Source organism: Triplophysa dalaica, chromosome 16 (genome assembly GCF_015846415.1).
Source record: "Triplophysa dalaica isolate WHDGS20190420 chromosome 16, ASM1584641v1, whole genome shotgun sequence".
NCBI lineage: Eukaryota > Metazoa > Chordata > Actinopteri > Cypriniformes > Nemacheilidae > Triplophysa > Triplophysa dalaica.
The window spans coordinates 583,881-602,504 of NC_079557.1; the positions used below are offsets into that span (position 1 = coordinate 583,881).

Consider the following 18,624-nt stretch of genomic DNA (forward strand, 5'->3'; position numbering starts at 1 on the left):
ATAGTGTTTTTTCTTTTTTTATTTGTTTTGCTTTATCTGAATTCATATTACTGCAATGTACAATATTGAGTAGGCCTATTTCCTTTTCTGGTTGTTTGAAAATGTGCCTCCTGAAAATATGTCTTCTGAATAAACAGAGAAAATCAAAGACTGCAGTGTTTTATATAAAGTAGACTAGTGTGTTCCCCCTGATCTGAAAGTGTATGTATATGATGCAAGTATGTGTCATTTTGTCATCAGAGTTACATTTTGACAAAGGAATGTTAGGTTTTGATAGTAGAGTTTCAATTTGACACAGATGTGAATGGTATATTTCCCAGTGTTGTGTCATGTTTACTTGTGTGTAGAGTTTTGCAAAATGTGTTCAAGCAACGGGCAAAATCTGTATTACATTCCTGGACACCTTACATGACATGCTCACTAATGTTCAGAGACCAGAGCAGACCAGATACGTCATCATATGGGACAATGTTAGTTTCCATAGGGCTGCTTTGGTCCGCAACTGGTTTACAGATCACCTACTCTAGCTTTCCTGTAGCTCAGTGGTAAGAGCATTTGTGTTAACAACGCAAGGTTGTGGGTTCGATCCCAGGGGATTGCAAATACCTATGTAAAATGTATAGGATAAAGCTATGTAAGTCGCTTTGGATAAAAGTGTCTGCCAAATGCCTAAATGTAAATGTACTCTTCACTGTACTCAACCTCCCCACATACTCTCCATTCTTGAATCCAATTGAAGAGTTCTTCTCTGCCTGCTGCTGGAAGGTCTATGACCGTCATCCCCATCAACGCATAGCCCTTTAACAGGCAATGGAGGAAGCATGTGGGGATATTGACCAGGCATCATGTCAGGCCTGGATACGCCATTCCAGAATATATTTTCCGTTGACTATAGGACTATGTGATGTAGACGAAATCTTGTGGCCGGACCCAGAGAGACGACACTATGTAGACTGATTTCTTTTTTTTTCTCAGTGAAATTACTATTTTGTTTTGACTTGGAAAAAAACACTTGTGTTTGATTTGATGTATGTAAATAAACACCAGTACTTGAAGTTTGGATCCCTCTATGTTCACAGAACTATGACAAAAGTAGAACCTCAAACTGACATAGCCTACCTTGTGCACAGAGAAAGCAAAAGCCAGATGTGTTTTTTATTCATACCATCAGTGTGTAGTTGGTGCATTGTGTGCGTATTACAGTAATGTGATGGCTTGTGTTAACTGTTTGATACGAAAATACAGTTTTTACGATGGTGTGAAGAGTTAAGCAAGCTTTATTAGCTTTTTCAAGAAAACTCCAATTTTTTGCTGATTTGGGGAAGGTTTTGTGTGTGTGTGTGTGTGTGTGCATGCGTGGATGCTTGTGTGCTTGTGTGTGTGCTTGTTTATGTGTGTGTGTGTGTGTGTGAATGAATGTGTGTGTGTGTTGTGTGTGAATGCTTGTGTGTGTGTGTGTGTGTGTGTGTGTGTGTGTGTGTGTGTGTGTGTGTGTGTGTGTGTGTGTGTGTGTGTGTGTGCGTGTATGCGTGTGTGTGTGTGTGTGAATGCTTGTGTGTGTGTGTGTGTGTGTGTGAATGCTTGTGTGTGTGTGTGTTTCATCATCATCAGAAGGAGCTTTAATGTTTCTGCCTCATGTGGACACTTGCTCATGTCTTCCTCTGCAGATGTTTAGAGTTTCTTGACTTTATTCCAGCGCTGAACATTGAATGAAGAAGAAACATCTGTGAGAGAAGATCATTGAGCTGGTGAAGGAAACGAGAGATGAGTTATCTGAACACAGACTCACTTACAGACACATCGAGGAGTCACAGCGTCTGCTGTTCTGCTGATCAGCACTAAATTCATCAAACACAAGCAGAGAATGAGAAGAACGGCCCAGTGCTTCTGTTCACATGGATTCAGTGTTTCTTTAATTGTGTAATTGAGAATTATTCTTATGCCAGAGAACACACTCATAAATCTCCACTTCATTAAACCGTCACATTCAATACACTCACTGTGAAGAACATTATTATGAGATGAGATTACTAGCCTATTCTACTTACCCACATATCTAAAATAACACACACACACACACACGCTCTATTATCCTACAAAGAAAGATCATTTCTGCATGACTGAAACGAAACTTACAAACACATTGTTACTGACTGATTTTGATCCCAAACAGACGCTTCTGAGCACAGCAGCGTCTGAAATATTTGAGACGTTAAATCATAGTTTAGTACGAAACCACACTGAATGATGGCCGTCTTCCCACAATGCACTGCACACAGCTCACCGTCACACGCATGCACTGAGGCCGTTTGTTTTATCTGTGAGATCAGGAAGAGAATTGAGAACGCTGTCAGCTGATGGACCGCCTCTGACACGCGTGTGTCGACCTGAGAAACACATCTTCACTCCTGGAGCTGCTGCTGTTGTGAACTTATACATCTGTTTCCTCTTTCTTTAAGGGACAGTTCACCCAAAAATAAATCTCTCTCTCTCTCGCTCGTGCTGCCAAGCCGCAGGTCATGATGGAGTCGTCCAGCAGGAGAATGAGACATTGTTCAGCTCGTGCTTCCACAGGGAGGGGGGTGAGAGAGATCGGGTGGAGCAGAGAAGGAAAAAGAGGGCGAGTTTCCTCACTTTTTCAAAACAAGCAAGCTCCAGTTAAACAGTTTAAAGGTCAAACTGGTAAATCACCAGAAACTCTTCAACGTCTGCAGGAGGCCAACAGCAGAACCACAGACTGTTAACCTTGACCTCTGTCTCTCTCTCTCTCTCTCTCTTTCTCCATCTCTCTCTTTCTCTCACTCTCTCTCTCTACATTGCCAAAGCACAGGAAAATACAGATTAAAAAAAAATAAAAGTATAAAATATCTATATATACATATCAATATGAACAGAAAAAGAGCTCTCTCTCTCTCTCTCTCTCTCTCTCTCTCCTGCGGGTGGTCCATTTTTCTAGAGTTAAATAACCCTAACCATTCATACGTCCATTAAAACACCAGCGCTGACATCACAATATAAATACAAACTACAGTATGTACTGTACGTGTTGTGTTGTTGTGTGTAGAAGAAACACAACTTGAGTTTGTCCCGTCTGATGAAATGAACTTTATTCACGGAGACGGTGAAACATAACAAAGCAACATTCAGCGTCTTACGTTCCGTGTAGAAACATCTGGAATCCATCACGGATCAGTGTTAAGTGCTGTACGGCAGTAAACCTCGACTTAAAAATGTTCATGTTAGTCTGAATTTACTGGAGAAATGTTCATCTAATAAAAATGAAGGAATTGGTGTGTGTCTCTATAGCAGCAGTTAAAAAGCAAACGCGAGCGGACGGAACACATTCTGTCATATGTAGTGTAGTTTAAATCTCATGCGTTCATGTCAAATGAGATTCACAGATCAATAAAACTACAGATGGATTTTGGCTGGTTGTCATGGTTGTGCGCTCATGACTCAGTGTGAATGTTTGGTGATTGTATGTTTATTGCACTCTTGTATATTTCCAGCAGCAGAAGGAGGTAAATGATAGTGTTGGACTCACTACACAACCTTTCTTTCAGCCTCTGGCACCAGCTCTTGCTAAGACCCTGAACATTAATCTTGGTGGTCTTGAATGCTGGGCTTTTGCTCATAAAATCAGTGTGTTCATGAATCTCTCACTGGGGCGGCGGTCGAGAACCACGTCACAAACATCAGATGCCATAAAGAGAACAGAAGATAAATGCATGAAGCTCTAGTGAAGTTCTTGATTTCGATCTTTATGAAACAATCACATGAACAGAATCACGTGAAGGTGACGGACTATTAATCTTGAGCAGATGTTTGTTAAATGTTTGAACACACAAGCACATACATCATGTTTATTTTCATTTACATGTGTCCACGAGGAGCACAAGAGCGGAGCGGAGATTCAGGACGGGTTTAAAACACCTTCATCATATATTCAGCAGTAAACTGTGTCAGATTCAAATTGCTCCGGTCATGCCCCCCCCCTCAAATAACACGTCTGTGTATCATGATGGTGGAATGTGATGTTTACTGGCATGTTTCATGTATGACCTACATATGGTGGTTTCATGCGTGCGTTGTTGAGGTTTGCTGTAGCTGCTGTGACATCACTGTAATGTGGGAGGTGACCTTTGACCTTCAAACACTGTTGCTCCTGGATTAAGGTCAAGAAAGAGGTCAGGAGGTCAATGAGAAGCAGAGAGAGCCTTCTTCATCTGTTTACAGACCACATTACAGATTCTGTACACTCAGTCGCATGTTCAAAATATTGTGAAGATATATCACTAAAACTCACATTTCTTTATTTGTAAATATTATTACACTCCTGACATGTTGTTTTTATCAAATAAAATCTTTTGTGCTCAGTGTACAATCACAATTCAAAATAGACCCATTTTGATCATTTTAATGAAATGACTGACAGTGACAGTAATATGTGAACAGAGAAAATGAAACTGTGTGTGTGTGTCTATGTGTGCATGAGTGTGCGTCTGTATGTGTGTGGTGTGTGTGTGTCTGTGTGTGTACATGTGTGTGTGTCTGTGTGTGTACATGTTTGTCTGTCTGTGCGTGTGTGTGTGTCTGTGTGTGTACATGTGTGTCTGTCTGTGCGTGTGTGTGTGGGTCACATGAATGTACTCCAAAATGTTTCCGGATCATTCGTCATCTTCACATTGAACTGAGGGCTTAGATTTGTGGGCTGAACTGGACGTGTGTGTTGAGGGTTTAACGTGTGTAAAACACACACACTGCTGATGCACACACAGCCTCAGTTTACTGAGACATCACACCCTCTACTGGACACACTCTCAAACACACACACACACACACACACACACACACCCTCACAACATACCAATGATTTTTTTCTCCTGATTTACTATTTATTTTACAAAGATCCATCATATTCATCAGACAGCAGTGGTTAAGTTCAGAAACTGATATTCTGGGGTTGTGTGTGTGTGTGTGTGTGTGTGTGTGACTCATGTTCGGGTCACAATGAAGCTGTTGACTGTGTTTGGATTCTCACGGGGGCTCAAGGTTTCCATCCACTGACCGCTGCGCCTGAAAACACCAGACAACATATTAAAACTGTGTGTGTGCACACGTGTGTACAAGTGTTTGTGTGTACCTGATGTTTGGGGACTTTGTTAAGCAGGTCTTCATACAGAGTTTTCCATCGGAGGACCTCAGTTTGGAGATCAGACTCCTCAACATCCCATCTGTGAGGACAAGACATATGACATATTTAAATATAATGACACAGATTTTCCCTAAACATTGTTTGATGAAGTTTCATCAGCAGAATGATGTAAGACACGTTTATGAAGAGAACAGAGACCGGCTGCATGTGTCTGTGAGATGATCTGGACAAAGAGTTCTCCTGACCGCGTCCAGTTCCATCTGTAAGCTGTTCACCTGCAGCTCCAGGGACTCCTTCTCACCTGACAGACACTCTTTAAACCTACACACAGACGCACACACACACACAGACACACAACACATAACACACACGCACATCACGCACAACATCCACACACAATGTGAGTTTACATCTACAGGAAGTGAACAGTGGTAATCTTGATATAATATGTGGAGATGAATAAATGAACCTCTTCACACAGCTCATCCACTGGCGCTGCTGCTCACACATTTGCTCAAACTGTCCGGCCGTCTCTTGGAGTTTGTGGAGACTCTCTGTGTTCTTTCGCTGCAGGTTCTCTATCGTCCTCTGGTGGGCGATGCTCTGGTCACACAGGTCCTGCTGCAAAGCATCATGGGACATCTGCAGCTCCTCCAGCTCCAGTGATTTACTGGCGGATCACAAAAACACTCATGAGGATGACCTGACACAGTGGTCTTCTCCAGCTCTCTAACAGGGGTTTACAAACTGAACTCAAGGGTCCCCCCATTGCAGAGTGGAAAACGGCAAGCAAACCATTTAAAGTGATAACAAACATGATTGTGTTGACACTACAATATTAAGTGTTTGTGTCTCCTTCCATTCTAAATACTTTCCATCCTTTATATTTCTAGTGCAATATCACACTTCATCATACTGTACACAGTTGAATTGTTTCATTACAAATAAATATCAAGATGATAGATATTTAAGGAAGGAGCCTCTCACAGAATGTTCCTCATATTTGAGGGTCCTTGGCATCATAACCCCGCTACCTTTGATTTTTAGAGGACAGTAGCTGTACTCATGCTGCTGCTTATCAGAAAACTCTTCTGGACGACTTCTTCAATACCAAAAACTACTGACGGGAAATCTTCCTTATCAATTTGCTGTTGCTCGAGTCTCTTGTAAGGAGCATTATTTGAGTAATATGAAGAGGTAACTGACGCTGTAGACCACAGACAGCAGGATTGTTGTGTTGACTCTTGGATTTCTCACCTGTTTAATTGCATTTGTAAGTCTTCTGTGAGCTGTAACTTTGACTGCACCTCCTCATAGAGCTTCATCTCCAGAACCTCCGACTGCTGAGCTTTGAGCTGGGCCTCCTGATGCAGCTCGTCCACCAGGCCCACCAGCTGTGTCTCTGAGCCCTGCAGCTGCTGTAAACCACAGCTCATCTGCTCCAGCTGCAGACACAGCAGTGACCTGTCCTCTGTCACAGACACTCCATGCTGCTGCATGACATCACTCTGTACCTCAGACAGTGTTTATGATAAGAAAAACTTTGATACTGTTTATAATAATAACGTTTAATTTTGGGTAAGAAAGTACCTGCTGCTGCAGCAGTTGTTCATATTTGATGCTCAACTCAACATACAGCTGCTCTTTATGATACAAGCGCAACGACAGATTCTCCATCTCTGCCTGTAGAGCCTGCTGCCTCTCACTGCACACGAGCAGTTCTCGCTGCAACACAGCTTCAACACACATGCACACAAACACACACACACACACACACACAGACACACACACAGGCAGCCTACATTACTGATGCTCACTGCAACACTGCTGCAACACTGCAGCAGCACACACGCCACAAAACCTCCGCAACCTGCACTCTGCACTCATCGCAACACTGCAGCAACACACATGGCACTTGCCACAACACTGCAACAACACAAACGTGGCTCTCGTCGCAAGACATGCTGCGCTGGGCGAAACACATGCTACGCTGGACGAAACACATGCTGCGCTGGGCAAAACAAATGCTGCGCTGGCCACAACAACGCTGCAACACCACCGCACACTGCACTCACCACAACACTGCCGCAACACACATGCTGCACTCGCCGCAATAATAGACATGTTGAGCTTATCGCAATACTGCAGCAACACACACAGATGCTACGCTCGATACAACACAAACTGCATACTCACCGCAACACACATGCTGCACTCGTCGCAACACTGCAGCAATACACAAGTTGCACTTGTCGTGATACAGAGGCAACACTACTGAAACATACATGATACACGTTGCGCTTGCCACAACACATATGCTGCGCTCCTCGCAACACTGGAGCAATTCATATGTTGCACTTGTCGCAATACTGCAACAACACTGCATCAACTCACATGCTGCGCTCGTCGCAACACTGGAGCAATACACAAGTTGGACTTGTCGTGATATGGCGGCAACACTGCTGAAACATACATGATACAAGTTGCGCTTGGCACAACACACATGCTGCGCTCCTCGCAACACTGGAGCAATTCATATGTTGCACTTGTCGCAATACTGCAACAACACTGCATCAACTCACAAGCTGCGCTCGTCGCAACACTGGAGCAATACACAAGTTGGACTTGTCGTGATATGGCGGAAACACTGCTGAAACATACAATTTGCGCTTGCCACAACACACATGCAGCGCTCGTCGCAAAACTGCAGCAATTCATGTTGCACTTGTCGCAATAACGCAACAACACTGCATCAACACACATGCTAAACTTGCCACAACACCGGCTACACTTGCTGCACATGTCGCAGCACTGCAGCAACACACGCAATCGCATACACTGCATTTGACACACTCTTAGCTTACACTCTGTGTAGAAACTTTGCGTATAAAAAAGCCTTTAAAATAGTAAAATAGTATACCTGATTTAAATGAGCAATGAAACTGTGAGTACCTTGCAGTCATGTCACTGCAGTATGATAAGAACAATACATTTCTATCACAGAAGCCTCTTGAATGTGGACATAATGAAATAGAAAATTAAACTAAACAAACATGAAATGATGAATTGTGACATATAGCAACATAAGAACTGGAACATTCCTGCTGGGCTCGCTGCAGTATTATCCTTTTAAAACAACTTGTGCCAAAAACAGTCATCTTATATTCATCTAAACTTAGTTGCCATCACAGTTAAATGTCTTTCAGCACATTATTACCTTTCTCTTGAGACAGTCGGATGCATTTGGCAGTGAGATATTGAATCTGACCATAATCTTCATCTCTGTGAACTCTCAAAAATCTCCTCATAACCACAGAAGTGTTGTGATCTCAGTCCGTCACTGCTGCTCTGAAAACATGACCGCAGGTTTCTTTCACTCCAAGGTGATAAATATCGCTCTGTCTCTTTAAATATTCAACCTCATACATAAACACAGAACTAACAGTCAGTTCATTCAGCAAAGTCTGACATTACACAAAACCACAACAAAAGAAAAACATATTTTTAGAAGAGTAATGCACATATACATCATAATAAAACTTCAAACTGATGAAAATATAAAAGAAGAAAAAAGTAATGTAGCACCTCAACAATCCTAGAACAATGCTGTTGTATCTTTATGCAATATGTGGTTGGTATTACTGTATTTCTTTTTGATTTTGGAGTGAATGTGATCTGAATAAGTTTTTGTGAAATACTCAAGTATGTGAATTATTCATGAAATATAACTAAATAGTTTGATAAGGTGGAACACAGGCATGTTGGAGCGGGCCGTGACCCAAAACACATTCCATAAATTCAGAGAGAAAAAACCTGCCCGAGGGATTTATCATCATCTTTCATTTAATGATTTCTTTGACATAAATGATTGAGTAGAAAGAGCTTTGATCTCATCAATGACAACAGGTTAAGTGAGAAGATTTTTTCAAAAATGAAATTTATTAAAAAAAGACAAAGGAGAAAAGTCACAATGTTCCTTCTGTCATTTCTGCAAAGACTGTGATAGAACATAACTCAACATGAAACACTGATGACGACCCATTTAACTGACATATTTGATTTGAAACTTGGGAATTCTCCAGATGATGGGAAATCGTCTGTTTGGGAAGGGACGACATATATGACAGATTGGTGAGACGGAGAGCAAGTTATTACATTGGATGAAAACCTGAACCAATGAGACGAGGAACATATAAACAAGGCCAAGATTCATTTCATTATGACTCTCTGCACACTCACGACGTCCAGATTAGTTTTGAAGGCGCTCACGTGACGTTCACATGATCTTGTCTTTAGATTTGAGCTGATGAGGATGTCTGCTAAACTGAGTGAATACGAGTTAGTCTACAACTAAAACAAATGAACACTCTGCCTTTATGTGTTGATAGTTAGCAGATTAATGGTTACGGTTTTTCCTCCTTTGGTGAATAAATAGAATCCTTCATTTCTGGAGAACCAACATCTTCTCAAGACTCTTAATGCGTCAGTATGCAAGTTAAAAATAAAACAGAACAGAATCATTCAAGTTAACATGACATACAGGAATCAGCGTATTAATCTCAATTCTACAATGAACCGCTGAATACAATCAGTGAAAAGCTAACAAATGAATAAATAACATCTGAACTCAAAAGGAAAAAAGGTTGGTAACAATAACATCAGTGCTGCATAGCAGATGAAGATGGTCTCAATCAGGTCCTGAACTCACAGGCACTTCTGATCGGAGCGTTTCTGGCTGAAGAGCAGTTTTACACCAATGTTTGGACAAAAGCAGTAATTTGTTCTAATATCATCATGCTGGAAACGAGAGGATTGGACTACACGAAACGTGGATGTTGTCAGTGTTTTTGTTCGACCACCTGAATTCATAGAGCACATGTGCAAGAAAAGAGAAAGGACTTGCCTATGAACATAAACAAGCAAACAAAACCCATGCCTATCTGAGGTCAGATGAATCTGACATGAAGAAAATTATTGCACAGATTTCTTGCGTCTATGGATGGGCGGCGTTTATAAATAAAAAGCATAATAATGTCAGAGTAAAAGAAACTTCAGTGTCAGAATGAGAAAGAGTCCCGACGCTTCACCACTGCTGCCAACTGAAATCATCGTTGGAGCCGAACACCAGGAAAAAGCCCATGATGGTGGCGAAGATGACGATGTTTCCCGTCAGAACGAGCGCACAGGCTCCCCAGGCGATCTGAAAACATTCAATATTCAGAACAAATCACACAGAAACCATCGGACACCTCTGACAGGCCATACAGCAATAATAAACAACACTTTCTCTCTTCATTTACAAAAGCAGAAAATGTTGTTTAGGTTTCTATTATGCAATGCTATAAGACACTCTCGTTTTACGTTTCTCTTTCGAAGGCATGAATGTCATCTCTGGGTGAAGTGATTCTTTAACACAAAGGCTTTGATATTTACCACACTAGCACGAGCGAATATGATGGGCAGCCCGAAGGCGGACACGACGATGCCCGTGGTGAGGAATATGGCCAGCTCTTTACAGGCATTACTGGCCGAGTCAGTGTCCTCCACCACACGGCGAGAGATGCAGTGAGGGATGGGTGACAGAATGTAGAAGAAGAGCAGGAACAGAGGCCAGTATGCACTGCGCACAAAACACACACACGCACACACACGTTAACAACATCAACACATTATGGGAAGGAACAGAAAAATGAGGAGGACATGAAACTCACTTATACGTGGGCAGAGCGCAGCCCAGCATGAGGAACATCAGTCCAATCGCTCCTCCAAAAGACAAACTGATGAGAGCTGAAACACACAAACATGTCAAAAATGAATTATAATACAAATATGTGACTCTGGAACACAAAAGCAGTTTTATGTGTCAATTGAGATTTGAAATTGAGATAATCTGAAAGCTAAATAAATTGATGTATGAGTTGTTAGAATAGGACAATATCTGACTGAGATACAAACGTTAACACTCTGGAATCTGAGAGTGCAAAAGAATCTAAATATTGAGAAAATTGTCTTTGAAGTTGTGAATCAGAGGCACTGTAGCAGACCATCCACTCACTAAAATAAAGTTTTTATATATTTAAGGCAGGAAATTTACAAAATATCTTCATGGAACATGATCTTTACTTAATATCCTAAAGATTTTTGGCATAAAAGAAAAATAAAAAGATAAATTTGATCCATACAATGTGTTTTTGTCTTTTACTAAAAATGTTCCCGAGCTCCTTAAGACTGGTTTTGTGATCCAGGGTCACATATATCAAATCAGAAAGAATGCAGATGAACTGCACTTAAATAGTCAACCATGGGTTATTAAAGTAAAAGTGTAGCAACTACGCGTATGTTTGTTGGTGGATTGTTTATTATTTGTATACAGTTTAACTATGTGGAAAAGAGAAAGAAAGTCAGAAATAAAGAATGAAAGGAAAAGAGAAAGAAGGAAGGAAAGAAAGAAAGAAAGAAAGGAAAAGAGAAAGAAGGAAGGAAAGAAAGAAAGAAGAAAGAAAGGAAAGAGAAAGAAGGAAGGAAAGAAAGAAAGAAAGAAAGGAGACAATGGTACACTCCCTGATATATCCAAATGCATTAGTGTTTATGAATTTTAATACAAATGATCTCCTACACACTCTGTTTGAAGTGTTATACTCACAGATAAATATAAATATATTGTGTGTGTGTGTGTGTGTGTGTGTGTGTGGGGGGGGGGATGTGTGTTTATATAAATCTGCGACCGCTAATAGAAATAGTTCCGCGTCATCACAACACACACATACCGGAAACACACGCGCTGCTTACCTTTAATTCCCGCCATGGCGTAGATTTATAAACACAACAATTAACAGATTTAACAATAACGATGTGAAGAAACTCCTCGCGCTGATAAGCCTCCGCACTGCGCGTGCGCTTAACACGAGAACTTCCGGTAACCGGAAAACCAGCCACTGAAACTGTGGTTCAGCTGTGCCACCATTTTGTTGAGGACGAGCTTTATAAACGTCTCAGTTTGTGACGTCTCCACAGTTATTAAACCAAAATTAAGTTAAATTACTAACTGACACGACCAGTCTTCACAAGTCCTCATCACTCTACACATCTAGTGAAGTCTAACTTGCTTTTTGAATCTTTTGAACAAGACCACTGATAACGTTATTGTGCTTTTTATGCAGAAAATCAGCGCAGCTTTCTGTTAACATGTAACATGTGCTGTGTGTTTATAAGACAGTCTTGACTTCTACAATATGAAGGCGACTTTGACCCATTACAAAACGCACTGAGCTGTCTTATTTGTTATTATTAATTATTGTACAGAAGTGTACAAAATTTGCAAAAATGTATTTATGTAAGGGGGGGATAAGTTCATAGAATAAAATAACATAGTGCCTTTTTATCCTTCATATTGCTTAAAGTATGTCTGTACTGTTTAATTTATTTTACAAACTGTTCAAAACTTGGCTTACAGACATTTTGTCACATCAATGTGATGTTTACCAAAATAAAATAAAAACTTGTACCAGAAGATATATTGTACTTTTAAAATCAAATGTATTTCGTACAAAAATAAAGGTTTCATCATAAAGTTCGATTTAATTCAAATAAAAAATGACGTGAATTCAAAACAGTTTTAATATGAACAATCAAAGAAAAGATATCTCACGGATTCTCCAGAGATGAGCTGCAGTCATCTGTGACGTCACACCGCAGTCAGACTGCGCAGTTCTTCTGCCGAACCATCCGGGCTGTCATGGCCGCTGTTAGATGCGCGAGTCTGGAGTGTTTCCCGGAAAACATTTTAATTGACATTTTATCTTATTTAAATGTGCGAGAACTCGTGCGCAGCTCCAGGTACGAAGCATACGGTGGCTGTTTTTAAATATACGAGTGATTGTTTTGGAAAGCATACTTGATAAATGTAGTACATGATGATCTTCACTCAGATCTGTGTGTATACGTACCCGCATTAATGTGTGTTGAGCATTTGCGTGTGTTGATGTACGTCATGCGCGTTCCCCTTTTAATATATATATGTGTGTGTGTGTGTGTTCGTGTGTGTGTGTTTGTGTTCGTGTGTGTGTGTGTGTGTGTGTGTGTGTGTGTGTTCGTGTGTGTGTGTGTGTGTGTGTGTGTGTGTGTGTGTGTGTGTGTGTGTGTGTGTGTGTGTGTGTGTGTGTGTGTGTGGGTGGGTGCGTGCGTGTGTGTGTTTAGGGTGTGCAGACGCTGGAAGCAGCTGGTGAAGGATCAGAGATTGTGGCGTTATGTTGATCTGTCCTCATGGAAAGGGGTGAGAAGTTCATTTATCTTTACTGTAAAGTTTCACCTTTGTTTTGTTTGTTTCTGTAGTGAAAAAGAAATGAAGGTTTAAGATGAAAACATCCATATAGTGACTTCAATGAACTCCAAACGCTTGAAGGTCAAAGTGACAGTTTCAGTGCAGCTTCAAAGGGCTTTAAACCACCAGAACATGAATAAAGGTCTTATCTAGAGAAATCATTGCTCATTTTCAAAAAATATATAATTGTATATGCTTCATAACACAAATGCTCGCTCTGCTCTGTTCTGCGATCCTGCAGTGTTTTCATCAAAAACCTTCATTTCTTTTCCACTAAAGAAACAAACACATAAACATCTTTGATGACATGAGGGTGAATAAATTATCATCAACATTTTTTTAGAAAATGAACTACTCCTGTAATGAGAGCTTATCTGTTTTTACTGAAACACAAAGGTTGGATTGGATATCCATTTTAACTTTGCACAACCCGCTCATCCATTCAGTTGTTTGTTATTTGTGTGTGTGTGTCTACACTGAATAGGTGACATCTCGAGTGCTGTGGATTCTGCTGCGTCAGTATCTGGGTCGTGGCCTGCGATATCTGCGTCTGCGCGGTCTGCTGCTGTCTGCACGTGGCGGTGCCTTCCTCACAGAACCGTGGCTGCAGGGTCTGACCTCCAAGTGCCCTCGTCTGCGCAGACTGTGCCTGCTGCACACAGACCTGCGTGGCTTACACAGCTGCTCTCTGCTGCCCCCTACTTTACAGGTGCTGGAACTGCATCATTGTGAAGTCCCGCCTGCTTTCTTTACCCAGAATCCCTCTGGATCAGAAACAGACAGAACTGCCACAGAAAACGAAGCGCCTTCATCCGCCAGCCGGAGCGTGGCCATACAGACGCTCGTTCTCAATACTGTACCGTCCTTTTCTGACCAGCACCTGCGGAGTCTCTGCTCGTGGCCTCACCTGAGACACCTGGAGCTGAGGGATCTGATCCGCGTGACTGTAGCCGGTCTGAAGGGCTGTGTTCCACCCGGGGTGCAGTCGCTCAGCCACCTTACACACCTGGAGCTGGAGACATCTAAGCGGACTCAGATGGTAGCGCTGGGTCTCGGTGGGGGCTGGCCCGGTCTGGAGGGTCTGGGTTTGGGCGGTAAAGAGGTCGGTCCTGGTCTGCTGTCTGTCGGCCGTCTGCCAGACCTGCGCTCATTGCGTCTGCACACGTGCAGATTGGCGCAAGTGATGGTTCTCAAGAGCTGCAGGTGAGCTATCGAGTTGAAAAAGTCTAAATGTTTTGATGCTGCGACTGGACTGTGTCTTTAAGCACTTTTCATTTGACATTTTTACAAGTTAGGATGTTTTTGATAACAGATCACAGTTAAATACTGCCAGTATATTTTAGTTATAAGGTTTCTGTGATTAGTTTTTCTCTTCTCAGTATTTTTCATGTCACACCACACAACAATTTACACAGTAAATTTTTCTGAAAGGATTGATCTTTTATCTGTTATATGACGTGTCATGTTGACTGCGCAGGTGTCTGTCACAGCTGCGCATGCTGGAGTTCAGTGAGGTGGAGTTTATAGAGGATGAGGTGAGAGAGGAGGAGACGGACGGACTGAAGAGTGAAGATGATCCTGTGATGAAGTTTAGACGTGTGTTATGTCAACTGCTCCCCCGATGCACCGTGTGTGTCAACAGATGCACAGTCACTGTAAACAATGACTGACACACACACACACACACACAATTATACTGCACAGACTTCACACACATGTGTGTTTGCCTTTTAACAGACAACAACAAAAACATGTTTTTCAGATCTGTGACTTTGAGCTGTTTATAAATGCAGACTAGAATATTTACTTGTAATAAAGTTGTTGTTTGTGAATATTGATTGTGGTTTTAATAATTGTTGGTTTAGGGTGAATCTCATGTGTGGCCACGTTACTTTGGAATCAAAAGAAAGCATAAAGAAATTATATTTTGATTTGTGTAAAAGGTTACAGGGACTTTATTTGTATTGTTGCATTATTTTTTGATAACTAAGCAATCTTCATTACTGTAAAGAAGAAAACATTGTAATGTGTGTATTTGTTGTACTGCCTGAAATTTGTAGCAATGAAAATGACAAAGAACTCAGAATGCATTTTACAATGATGATGAGATTCAGACATGAAACATGTTTAATTAAAGTGGAAATATTAGATTGGCAAAATCGTTTTCGTAATAAAGAATAGTTTTTTACCTAAACCGTTTTTGTCTATTGTGTTTATGTTAGGACACAATTAAAATCATCTTTTACTGTGGTTTTACTTCTTGTGTGTTTAATATTAATAACAGCCTCGAGGTGCAACACATTTAAAAAGTCTTTCTAGTCCTAATTATTACTAGTTCGTGAAAGAAATTAACGTTCTGTGGCAGGGGTGGAAATATGAGAGGCCTTTTTCGTGTCAGTCGGTTATAAATGTTTTTGCTTCATATTTAAAGTATTCTAGCATTTTTGTGCTTCCAACAGATGATACGCACATTTACACAGCAATGTAAGCTAATGTCTAGACTCTGTGTGTACCATGCGTAGGAATAGCTCAAAATGCGCATTCACTTTCAGGTAGCGTGGCCGAGCGGTCTAAGGCGCTGGATTAAGGCTCCAGTCTCTTCGGAGGCGTGGGTTCAAATCCCACCGCTGCCAAAACTTTTCGCAATTTCTAGACCGTGTGTCCACCAAAGCATTATAACGCGGCTTTCAAACCGGCTCTCGGTAAATCAATGGTGTTTCGAGTCTGACGTCATCACTCAAATGTGTTTTTTGGCAAGTTTAATAAACAAGAAACACCAAGTGTTTAGTGAGAAAACTGTGTTTCGTACAAAACGATGTTCCCGTACATATGACCTTTTACCGCTGATAGCTGAATAAATATTTCAGTGTCATACATTAACTATATATCAGTGTTATCCTTAATTCTCCTTACTTTACACCCGAGTAAGACAAAGACCCTCCCGACATTTGTTTTAATGATATTTTATTACGTTTGCTCGGTGCGTCGACTGCACTTGAATATGAACATTCAGCCCAGACTGCAGCTTAAGGGGGGACACAAGTAGTGCAGAGAAAACGTCCATTTCCATTTAATATTTGCATCTCATAGTGTTACAATCTTTTTCAAATGAATAATATGAAAACGGGAATATTTAAACTTCGATTGCTGGCGATGCTTGGCTCCACTCACAGCCTGAGACAGACGTGACGTTTGACCATCATTCAGCGTCGTTATTATGTTTACGTTATATTGATGAATAGTCATGTTTTAACAAATTAAACTAACTCAGTTGATTGTGATGTTTTATTGCCAACTTTTCATAAAAAGTCAAAGTTAACACAACGATAGAAAATTCACACATATTTAATACGATGTCATACATCAAGTTATATAACAGTTTATTACAAAACTGTGTGGATCAGTTAAATGTCCATTTTCGCAGTTAAAATCGAGTTATGGACTCTTTGCGGAACATCATTGCACGCCTGTACGGAACACTGTTAACCCTTATCATCTTCCGTACACTTGCGGAGGAGTTACTTTTCTTTAAAACTATTGGTCCAAAAGACGTCAATCAAGGTGCAGCCTGCAGTCAGGTGTACTTCAATAAGGCTGTATCAGGCGGTCTCTTTACACATCAGGATGAAAGACCTCTCTATTGGTCACGGTCATTGTTACGGTTTATTGTTGAAAGCCAAAGTTTATGAATTCACGTGCACTGAGCGCTGAACTGACCAATCACAACAGCTGGAGGAGCAGAACTCACTGATGTGGGTGGTAAATCTTCTCGCACGCGCGCACGCACGCACGCACGCACCGGAGGACAGACAATGGACACAGGAGGGTACATGTAAGCTGTGTCTTGTTTGGTAAGGCTGCGTCCTTGTGTCCTCCAGAGGTATCATCATCTATGCGGTATACGGAGGATTCTCAACTTAGAATTAAACAAGACCTCCTTTTTTTATATTCCTTTACATTGAAACACCACATATTTGATTGAATTTGCAGCTGCTGCTGTTTATTCAACACGCTTTTTAACAGACTTATTTGACAAGTTATCTCTAGCAACTAAGCAAACACCTCATGTGTCCTCTGAATTCTGGTGAAAGTAGGTCATGTTAGACGGGTGCCTATAGAGTGTCCTCCTGCTCTTATGAAACGAGACAGCCTTGATGATGTGATGGGCTTGAAATGAGACCTCCAGAGGACGCAGCCTTACGAAACGAGACACAGCCTGTGACAGTCATTGGTCAATGATGAGAAACAGGCACAGGCAAAAACAATGAGGGACAGGTGAGGGAGCGTAGTGAAAGGACATCCTTGGGGAAAAACAGGGAAAACAGGACTAGGGACCGACAGGAGTGTTACGATGCGTCACTTAATGAACAAATGTAAGTAAAAATTACAGAGGAAGTAAAGAATGTATAAATACTTAAACGGAAAGAAGAGATGTATTTTGATGTGTGACAGTTATTGGCCACACTGTTGTCTAGGCAACAACGGCCACTTCTGCTTCCTGTTAGTCAGTCCCAGTGTGTGCGATCTCTTTTATCATGCAACCAAAAGTACCTACTGTTCCAACACAAACACACTACTATAGGGCTAGTATAAGAAGGTGAATTGAAACGTAAGGATGGATTGTCTCATGGACAGGTAGATGAAGTACCAAACACTTTACAGCTAGTGCTTGATCTGATAATAGTAGTGTTTGGGTAATTTGTTTTTAGTATTTGTGTGGAAAATATAAGCGGTATTTTTGGAAGCCTGGTTGGATGATTGAAATCGGTCTCTGTGGTCTAAATTAACACCATATTAGCTGTTCTTAGCCTTGACAAAAGTTAGGCAGGAGACTGTGACGTTATATTCAGCAGACAAACAATAAAATAATTTGAATTGAATATAACCTACAGGGCAGACAGCTAACTTTAAAACAATCATTTGAAAACAATGTACACCGGACTACGGAGCACATGAAGGGAAAAACATTTGGGCAATTCTTTGAAAATGTCTACCTTACCACGAAAAAAAAATCCCAGCAGCTTTTACTCTCGTAATGGCACAGATTTAACATTTGGTGTTTGAGATACCCATGTGAGATCTCTCTTCAAATCTGTGAAGCATTTCTTTTAATTTTAGTTCATGATTTTTTAAAGTCAGGTCAGAGCCA

At 41.1% G+C, this 18,624-nt stretch overlaps 3 protein-coding genes and 1 non-coding gene across 4 annotated transcripts; 2 read left to right on the plus strand and 2 right to left on the minus strand.

Annotated features, from left to right (window-relative positions):
- Positions 1–4,944: 4,944 nt before the first annotated feature.
- Positions 4,945–6,856, minus strand: LOC130438418 (involucrin). The gene is made up of 6 exons (XM_056770326.1): positions 6,746–6,856; positions 6,413–6,663; positions 5,625–5,825; positions 5,354–5,476; positions 5,144–5,234; positions 4,945–5,076 (listed from the first exon to the last, which is right to left on the minus strand). Exons 1-6 carry the CDS (start codon positions 6,830–6,832, stop codon positions 5,038–5,040), a joined length of 792 nt encoding a protein of 263 aa, XP_056626304.1. The 5' UTR covers positions 6,833–6,856; the 3' UTR covers positions 4,945–5,037.
- A 2,206-nt stretch (positions 6,857–9,062) lies between these two features.
- leprotl1 (leptin receptor overlapping transcript like 1) lies at positions 9,063–12,103 on the minus strand. Its single transcript, XM_056769638.1, has 4 exons — positions 11,945–12,103; positions 10,867–10,942; positions 10,589–10,775; positions 9,063–10,355 (listed from the first exon to the last, which is right to left on the minus strand). The coding sequence occupies exons 1-4, from the start codon at positions 11,958–11,960 to the stop codon at positions 10,239–10,241; spliced, it is 396 nt and encodes a 131-aa protein (XP_056625616.1). The 5' UTR covers positions 11,961–12,103; the 3' UTR covers positions 9,063–10,238.
- Positions 12,104–12,851: 748 nt separating this feature from the next.
- On the plus strand, positions 12,852–15,731 carry LOC130438055 (F-box/LRR-repeat protein 12-like). Its single transcript, XM_056769809.1, has 4 exons — positions 12,852–12,991; positions 13,352–13,427; positions 13,960–14,678; positions 14,953–15,731. Exons 1-4 carry the CDS (start codon positions 12,891–12,893, stop codon positions 15,143–15,145), a joined length of 1,089 nt encoding a protein of 362 aa, XP_056625787.1. The 5' UTR covers positions 12,852–12,890; the 3' UTR covers positions 15,146–15,731.
- A 295-nt stretch (positions 15,732–16,026) lies between these two features.
- On the plus strand, positions 16,027–16,108 carry trnal-aag (transfer RNA leucine (anticodon AAG)). The gene has a single exon. It is a non-coding gene; the product is annotated as a tRNA-Leu (tRNA).
- The last annotated feature ends 2,516 nt before the right edge of the window (positions 16,109–18,624 follow it).

Bases quoted from the DNA above. Each gene is read 5' to 3' on its own strand.
- LOC130438418 (XM_056770326.1), bottom strand. From the start codon at position 6,832: ATGGAGAATCTGTCGTTGCGCTTGTATCATAAAGAGCAGCTGTATGTT. The intron at 5,235-5,353 runs GTCTCTGTTCTC...TTGTCCTCACAG, and splicing joins CTCACAGACACATGCAGCCG to ATGGGATGTTGAGGAGTCTG. The intron at 5,077-5,143 runs GTACACACAAAC...TGGTGTTTTCAG, and splicing joins ACAAAGTCCCCAAACATCAG to GCGCAGCGGTCAGTGGATGG.
- leprotl1 (XM_056769638.1), bottom strand. The intron at 10,776-10,866 runs GTGAGTTTCATG...TTTTGTGCGCAG, and splicing joins TGCGCTCTGCCCACGTATAA to TGCATACTGGCCTCTGTTCC. The intron at 10,356-10,588 runs GTAAATATCAAA...GAATGTTTTCAG, and splicing joins TATTCGCTCGTGCTAGTGTG to ATCGCCTGGGGAGCCTGTGC.
- LOC130438055 (XM_056769809.1), top strand. From the start codon at position 12,891: ATGGCCGCTGTTAGATGCGCGAGTCTGGAGTGTTTCCCGGAAAACATT. The intron at 12,992-13,351 runs GTACGAAGCATA...GTGTGTGTTTAG, and splicing joins GAACTCGTGCGCAGCTCCAG to GGTGTGCAGACGCTGGAAGC. The intron at 13,428-13,959 runs GTGAGAAGTTCA...TACACTGAATAG, and splicing joins ATCTGTCCTCATGGAAAGGG to GTGACATCTCGAGTGCTGTG.